Source organism: Mesitornis unicolor, unplaced genomic scaffold (assembly GCF_000695765.1).
Source record: "Mesitornis unicolor isolate BGI_N332 unplaced genomic scaffold, ASM69576v1 scaffold261, whole genome shotgun sequence".
NCBI lineage: Eukaryota > Metazoa > Chordata > Aves > Mesitornithiformes > Mesitornithidae > Mesitornis > Mesitornis unicolor.
In genome coordinates, this window is record NW_010165638.1 from 71,485 (window position 1) to 80,469 (window position 8,985).

General features: G+C 38.3%; 1 protein-coding gene across 1 annotated transcript in view; it reads right to left on the reverse strand.

Annotated features, from left to right (window-relative positions):
• Positions 1-4,808: 4,808 nt before the first annotated feature.
• Positions 4,809-8,985, reverse strand: part of SETD3 (SET domain containing 3) — a 31,720-nt gene continuing 27,543 nt past the window's right edge. Inside the window, exons 9-12 of the mRNA XM_010194680.1 lie at positions 8,111-8,277; positions 7,384-7,469; positions 5,919-6,079; positions 4,809-5,297 (exon numbers count right to left, since the gene is read on the reverse strand). Of these exons, the coding sequence (XP_010192982.1) occupies positions 4,854-5,297; positions 5,919-6,079; positions 7,384-7,469; positions 8,111-8,277 (858 nt within the window). The 3' untranslated portion in view covers positions 4,809-4,853. The remainder of the gene's footprint in view (positions 5,298-5,918; positions 6,080-7,383; positions 7,470-8,110; positions 8,278-8,985) is intronic.

Consider the following 8,985-nt stretch of genomic DNA (forward strand, 5'->3'; position numbering starts at 1 on the left):
AGGAATGCTAGCAGAAATTATTTTAAACCACTTACTGCAATCTATAATCTATTTTATTTTCCTGTAGCCTGCTTTATGCTGTTTCTTTAATTTGAAATCCATAGCAGTTCTGGTCCTTTTGTTACGAGCCATTCAATGGTATCTTGACAGCAGAACTACATCTTCGTTCTCATTTAATAACTATTTATCATTCTGTATCTGCCCATTTTCAAGAAGGAATAAAGTTAAGTGTTCCAGAAATTGGAAAAAATTGAAACTTGACCTTTATTAAGTAGGTTAATTGTCACAATCTCAGCATGTATGGAATTAATGACCAAAAAGTGGAACTTCAGTGTTTCAGAAGGCTAGGTTAATGTCCAAAAAAGTCTCAACTCTGACCTTCTTGACATATGCCAACAGAAACAGCCGCCCTAATAAATTACTACCTGGGTGCAATTAGAATAAACCATCCCTAGCATCCAATCACTTGAATTAATTGCTGCAAGGCAGCGGGGCTTTCTTACGGATATCCAAGTTAATTTTTAGAATTCCCTTGCAGCCCAAAGGAGGCTGTTGGTGCTCGCCTGCTTCAGTTTTAATATTTCATATTTTGCACCACAAACCTGCACTCAACCCCACTTATTAGTGCTGAAATTAGGAACCTTGGGCTGCAAACCCAATTCAGTCCAGTTCATGTTAAGACACTCAAAAGGACAAGTCGCAGTGGTCAGCATCACCTTTTTTGTCACATCCGAACTGGATTTCATTGGAAAATATCTGGTTTCTCCAAATTGGGAAGTGAAAAATAAAAATTCTGCATGGACTTACACAACCATCTAATAAAAATGAGAAAAATGGAAATAAAAGGAGTTCAGATCACAGTCAACAGGAAGATTCATAGATTTAACTAGTAAATATTTAATTTGTAAGTGAAGGTTGGTGTCTATGGACACTGAAAACAAAGGTAATTTTTAATGACTAAGACAGTGTCCAAGGCAAAAATCACATTTTTTCAGAAGTACAAGAGTATCACACACAACCCCATGTACACTGCTGTACAAAACAGCTTATTCAAGCACATTTCAAAGCCTGTTACTGAAAATCCAGGAGTGTAAGTACCAGAGCACTCCATATTCAGCAAAAAGCTACAAAAAAGGGAAAAAAGATGGGTGTTCTGGTTTATGCGTGGTGCAGTAGAAGACGGACTTCAGCACTTGACAAAATTTCGTGTTTTTCACTAAAGAAGTTCTCAGATTTTCTCTATTTCTAAAGCTCAAGTTGACACCATTTACACTAAATCTATAGCAGTCATTCAGCCAATTTTGAAATATGCGGAACAACCAGTGAACCTATGGAGACTGAAAACCCCCAGAAATCCAGGACCATTTGTGGCTTTTTCCCCTAAGTATGGAAGCGATGCACTCGAAGGAGGACACATGTTAGAAACTATTAAATATAGACGGCAACTATGTGAAAATGGTGTGATTATATCCGATTTCAACAAGGATCGGTTAAAAATCTTCTAAAGGACTCCTCATCAGATACATTTTTTAGAGCAATGTTTTGTCTGAAGGCTCCTGTTTGGCACAGAGCACAGGAAGTAACAAGGACTGACTTTCAGTCTGTAAAACCGGAAAAAAAGCAGTGGATTTTGGGAGCGTCTTTGGTGTTTCAGACTGAAACACTAAAAATTACTTTTCATAACTGCTTCACATGTCGTTCTATTAAAAAAAAGTGATAGAAGAGGCAGCATATTAAATTTAACACTAAATATTATATTAAATACTGTTTCTAAGCAGTATTTATATTTAATATGGTGTTAAATACTGTTTCTAAACATGGGAACTAGAGAAGAACGTGTCATGAAAACCTTCCAGTTTGAAACACGCGACTTTCATGACCCCACGATGATCCTTCCTCTCTAAAGGCAAATAAACCTCACACAGGTTTTCTGTACATCCCACAAAAGAATACTTATCTTAGCCCAGATGCTAAAACACAACTTATTTTAGCCGAAGTCCTACAACCTCTTACCTCCTCAGTCAGAAGGCTCTCAGCTCTTGCATACTCGTAACACCACTTAAGCTAAGGCTGCATTTCTATATATAAATATATAGATATATTAGAAGCATTTTTCCAGAGTTATTTGTATATTTGATTTTATCGACGGGGCTACACAGACTTCGCCTCACAGCACAGAGCCAAAGCAGTTACAGGTTGGTAGGGAAAGGATTCAGCCCTAATAATCTTCACATATTCATGTAAAATTTAAAAAGGTTGGGTTTTTTTTCCCCGTTTTGTTTTTGGAGAACAGTCCGAGAAATCCAAGCGATGTCTTTTCTTACAGGAATCCATCAGAGAGCGAGCTAAACAGAAGCAAAATTTGGCATTTAGCCTGGGATTAGTGTGAACAGCCTCTTAACCAAACACTACGAAGAAAGTTAACTTTAAACTGCTTTGAGAGGTCTGTTTTCATGACAGATGGTAATAAGGGCTCATCAGTGCCAATTTTTTTTGTTTCCACCTCAGTTTGCAAAAAGCTGAAGGTTTAGGTTAGTGCTTCTGAGAAACCGTTCCAGGCACAGAGGAAAAATGCAAATTACAAAATTAGATTACTCACTATTTTTATTGTGCGCAACATATTTTTCTAAATAACACTACCATATGAGTGAGAATTTGACCGTGCACTTAATCCCTTTCTGTTTACTACAATCCCTCTCTTTTTTCCAGCTATTTCTCCTTTAATCCTCCTCTGTCCACCTGGGCAGTTACTCCTCTCCCCACAGACCCCAAAAGTTCCAGCAGTCGGGAGCAGGTAAAGGGTTTTTTTTATAATACACTCACTAGGGAAGACGTGGTAGAACTGTATTTTATTTGAGAAAACCCACACATTCTGCCCTGTGGTGACCACAGGCTTCGCTAAGCCATAGATATCAGCAAATACTGGAACAAAATACAGTGTGTCAGATCGAATCAAAGCATTGCTATTCCGAATTACAGCTATAGTTTTTCCGGGAAGGCTGGTTGCAGAATTGCATCATAGTATCTAGTACAATGTGCAATGTAACTAGGAGAAACAGAAATGGAATATATTGGTCCTAATAAACCCCAAAATGTAATGACTTTTGGACGACATTGAAACTTGTCAAGACAACAGATTCATCACATTCTACCAAAGGCAGCATAGAGTTACAAAAATACTGGTCCAGCATCTTGTTAGTGGTGAAGCAATACCCAAGGTGCAATGGTGATGTGCCATTCTTAGTGAAATATTTCTTAAAAAACTATTTTTTTTCCTATTTCTCCCCACACTGATACTAGCCCAACACCAAAACTGCTCTGAAAACCCGAAAGTCGCTACTTAAGCGTATTGCACCAGAGATTTAGGTAAAACCACATTTTTCCAGTTGCAGCATAAACAAAGCAAAACTCTAAGAAAACTAGGAAAATGCCAAAAAGACATTTCACTGCAACTGACCTTGGATGAGCAGGCTGTGACACCTACTGAGCTTTAAACACTTCTCCAAGCTTGTTCACTCTATCCATTATCTTGAACTTAAGGAAATAAAGGTAAAAGACAAAGTCTTTAATGTTGAGAACAGAATTAAATCAGTTCATACTCCATTCACCTGCAAAAATAAAAATATTCCACCCTCTTCTTCTCCCCAAACCCAGGTAATTTCAAAGCCAAGCCTTGGAATTACCCTTGGTCTGATATTGCACTGTGCTACGATTGCATTGTTTCCACCTCAGAGTTAAAGCAGGTAGTAGGAGGGTGCCCAAAATTGCTGCTTCACTTGTGGAGGTATCCCCAGAAATGTGCATCAGGTGGAGATACAATCTGAATGGCAACTGCCTTCAAGAAAACAGCATCAATTAATATCTTAATCAAAAGATAAAGTTGAGCAAGGGCAGGTAACCGTGTCACATTCAACGTTCCGTCCAACAACACAGAAATGAAGGAGTAGCAGACAGGAATATTAATCATATTTTTCCTTTTAATAATCGTTTAGTCAAAAGTGTAGCTTTGAAAATCTCTAGCTGGTTGTGAGAACCTGAAGGAGCTGGGAAGCGACCACTCTCTGAACAGTGCAGTCTAAAGCTGTGGCGTGGCCTATCTGCTTTCAGACCCTGCGGCAGCACCGCCAGCCTCGTGAAGAAAAGGTACCGCCTGGAAATGAGAAGAAGTCAGCCTTGAAAAGGTGGTGAGTGTTGTACTGGAGCAGCCGAGCTCTGACTGAAGAAGAAAGATGAGATCTTTTTATACAGTAAACAAAAGACAAAGTAAACTGAAATCTTCAGAGATCGCTTTAAGTGTATACAATTTGGATTCTCATCAACATTTAAAACTACCAATCATAAGGTTGCCACCTTACCTTTTCCTGGACTGGCATACCTGATTTTAAACAGGTTTTCCTCCAGTCTCCCAAGTTTCTGATCCTCTTATCCAGTTCTCTGCTGTACAGCTCTCCCACCTTCATGCTGAATACCAACTCAGTCCTGCCTTCTGCTTTTCTTGGCAGGAGGCAGAGCAAGCTTTTAATTTCGGTAGTCAGAGTGACAGAACAACAAAAGCACAGCAGATAGAAGAGCTTAATTCTTCCCCAGGAAGAAAATACGTTTGGTTCAACAAAGGGCTGCAAAATCTTCCAAAGGCACCTCTTTCCCCAGTTTTTGCCTGAAAGCAAGATGGCAATCTTAATTGAAAAGGGATGCTAAATCTCTTAAATAACTTAAAAATTCATTTTTATATAAAGCAGCAAAAACATTTTTTCTCTGCGGAAAGAGAAATGTTACAAAGAAACACACCAACATAAATGCACTGTTCATAAACTTCAGCTAATTTAATTTCACAAGAAAGAAAAACTTTAGGACTATTCTTTAACCTCATCAGTACTTTCTGAAGAAGATTCTTTGGCATCTTCAGTCTCTCTGTTGCTTTTCTCTTTATTTAGATTTTCGCTTCCCGCTTTGGTCCCATTAAATAGAGAGTTTTCACCGTTTACAAACCCATTCTCCGTGACTTCGGCATCAATAGCTTCATCGATCTTTAAGTCCCCTCGCTCTTCCACATCTTCTAGGTTTCTCAAGACAATAGGGAGCCTTGAGTCTGCCACAGTGTTCTCCAGCAAGGCAATGTTGCTCTCTTCATATTTGGGCAGTGGAGCTCCATCTGCCATCTGCTTGGTGTAATACTCTCTGCTAGCAGCCGCGCTCTTCACCGCTTTCTCCAAGATCTCCTTTTCCCCTAAGCGTAACTTGATGGCCATGATCGCGTGTGAAGTAAGGTCGTGGGTCTCCAAGAAGGACTTATCATCCTGTTAGGAAAGAAAAAGCGACTTTGTTAGTAACAACCAACACAAGGAGAATATCCCACAGCTTTTCTCTCTATGCATTAAGCCACACCAGTTTCTTTGAGCTGATCCAAATGGACGTGTATGAAATGAGGGGGTCTGCATGGAGTCCCCGTGAAATTTGTCAAGACTTCAGAAAGAAGCCAAAAATTTCTCCATGCAGAACAGCCTGCACAGCAAGGGACATCAGGAGACTTCACAAACATATGAAATGTGTAGGTTTACTCATACACTCGCAATAGCAGCACGTTTCCCTGCAGTCTGGAGAATGCAACTAATAGACAGCAAGTTGAAACCGATTCCCTATTTTACTTGCAGAGAAAAAGCAGGTAGCCTCTATTTGGAGAATCAAAGACAAAATACATTTAACAAAATTACATTAACAAAATTTTCTTTTTTGCAGTCTTATCTGATATTCCTCAGATAATGCAAATCTGCTTCTACACTTTAAAAAGTATAGAATGAATTATGCACTAATATTCAGATGAAAGTTTGTAAAGACAAGATGGGGGACAAAATAGCTTTTCCTACAATCATAATACAAAGCATTTCAGACATGCAAACGACATATAATGGTAATTTTACCTCCACAGTTGTTTTATAGGTTTTCAAAAGAAGGGATGCTCTGGCTTCTAGGAATGTCCAAAGTTTCACTTCATTGTCCCAGCTAATGGGGAACTCCGAGTTCCCCAGAGTGAAGATTTTGTCAATGGCACGCTCGCCTATCAAGTGTTCCTTCAGTTCTTCTGCAAGAAATATAAAACCAATCTGTTCAAACCAATCTCATCATCCACTTTGTCGGTTGACAAACTGCAGAAGGATTTCTTTTCAATAGTACAACGTGGAGCAGCTAACAAAAAACCCCTCTCCCCAAATAAGATTGAACAATTGTGCTGGTGATATCTAGGGTTCTTCCCAAAGAGGCAACTGGAAGTCTTGAGGTTTGCAGAAAACGGACCTTCTGCTCCACTCCGAAATAAAGAGACTTTATAAACCATAGCCTCCCATACACAGCGTAACCCTGTGACAGTGAGACAGAATGTTCTGTATAATACTGATAAACAAAACAAAAGGGAGCAATTCTTTAAAGAGTTCAAACTTTCTAATAATAAAAGGAAAGGGCCAGAGAGTGCAAATTGCAATGGAATTATTTTCCCTATTATTTTGGTCAGAAAAGGCATCCATCAAACAAACCTCACACAGAGTAGAAAATGTTTAATCAGCTCCTTGACATTACACAAATTCCATTAATCTTTTAATTACCAAATCTCACTCCTGCAAAGCAGCTATCAGAAACTTCCAAACCACGTGCATGTAGTTTCTCAAGAAATAGTTTTCTTACACAGTTTTTAAGACACACAAATAAGCTGAGAGCAATCATACAGCACAGAAATGCATTTAAGATGTCCACTAGCTTTGCTTTCTTCTCTGAGCCAAAATTCACCCCCTCATCAGCATCCTAAAATTTTCTTTACTTGAATTTATTTCCCCGAAGCAGTCAGGCAGTTGGACTAGATTAGTCCTGTAGGTCCCTCCCAACTGAACTGCTCTGTTCTAAATACTGAAAATACTCAACTTTGAAAGGTCTCTTCCATATTTCTCTGACAGTGTAGGATATTCCAATTCTACACCTGAATTATTCTAGCAGCGGTGGCTAATACACTATGATTTTAAGCATGTAAACCCCGAGGTCTTAAGTGATCTTGTTCTGAGAACCATTTTTAAACCAAAGAACTAAAGATCAAGCTTCAAAGCTCACTCATTCACAGAAGCCTGAGAGATTTTAAAAAAATACAACCTCGCACCACCTGATGCTGTAGGAGTTGCAGAAAGGCCTCTGTTACCAAAATATTTCCTCGGGCAACACGGCCAACAATTTGGCTTCTCACTGGCTTATAGATCCCTTTTTAACCTCAATTCAACTCTTCCAATCTTAAGCTTAATGTTTTCTATAAATGTCAATCACATTCCTGTATTAAAAAAACAAAACAAAGAAAAAAACCACCCCCCAAACCCCCATAAATCACGTTATCTTCATAAAACATCTTACCTTCGCTCATACAAAACACTCGAAGGAAAGCCAAAAGCTGGGCAGAGATTGGAGGCTCAGTGGAGTGCAAGGCAAAAACACTGGAACTAATAAAAGAAACATTCAAACAACAGTAAATGCAACTTCTTCTGTCACACCTTTGAACTTACTTCAACATAAAAAGACCTTAAAGTGCACAAATGCACTGTTACAAAAGTAACTTCCCAAAAAAAAGAGGTAACGCTAGTTCAGACTGAAGAAAAGCTTCCCTAACCTGCATCTGAAAAGAACAATTATCTCTACAATTTTACACTTACAATTATTTTTACACGGCTTTCATAATAAATTCATGAAAATGCAATGTTTCACGTCTGCTGCTCCTAACAGTACCCTCTGGACTGAAAAGACTAAAGGAAAATGCTGTGGTTCACATACTGAGCACCGTAGTATGTCTGCAAGGGATAGGAAAGAGAGAAAAACCACAGATTGCTTGAAATTAATCCTTGCTCTGTTTTGGTTCAAATGGTTATTAAAGCAAAGGCTTTTTTTCCTTATATATGGTCCAAATTAGATTATAATACAGTTCAGAGAACTTCTGTAAATATTATTATAATCACTTTAATTTGCTATATAAACAGGAGAAACGTTACACCTAAGAAAACTATCACAGAATAATTTTATGTATGCTCTACTGGACACCACATACTTTAATATTTAAAAAAAACCCACGGCATTGTGTTTTACTTACGTTGGGATACCAGCACGAGCTAAGACCTCTGCCTTCATAGCATACAGCCTGTCACTTTTACTCACGCCAAGCTTTATTTTCACTCTGTCATGTGAATTATTATCAAAGAAAAAACCACTGTGGATCACAAATTCAGCGTTTGACCGAGTGCCATAAAAAATGTAAATCTAGAAGGATGAAAAGAGAAGTGAAGGGACAGGAAAAAAGCTTAAGATCGGCTCACAAAACTGACATAATTTGAAAGTTATTTCCTGAAAGAGTTACTATTCTGAGTACAAGGTGTATTTGCTTGTATAAAGAAACACACTTTGTTTTCTGGTACCGACTCAATTGCTGTATAGAGTGTGGCAATATACTTTAAGGGTAGATGTAAACATATCCATGTAACAACTGAAAGACTTTGAGAAGACGTTCTTATTTTATACTTTTAAATAAAAATGCCTTGTTTTCTCACACTGTCATAAAATATCAGTATATGGAAATAAGCTTTCAAAGATCCCATGCCTTTAAAATAATTTTAGATTGGAATTATTTATCCTGAGCACCAAATGCTTCAGTGTTATATTAAATTATAGTAAACATTATACAGCAACACACTTGTATAATGAAGAAGTGAGCTGCCTAGGTGCATTAAGGCAGTGGCTAAGGACAGAGCTGCTAACCCTCAAGTTTTAAAACTACTCTGATACACCTCATATTAATTAAATCTATAATTATACACTATGCTCGTACACTCCAAGGCTCTTTTACCAAAAAGCCAAATAAACAGAATGGGAAAGTTGCTTTATTCGAGGCCAGTGTTTGATGGATTCTGTGGACTTCTGCTGCCTCACACTTTTTAGTAGGAAAAGCAAGGATCATGCACTCTTCCTGCT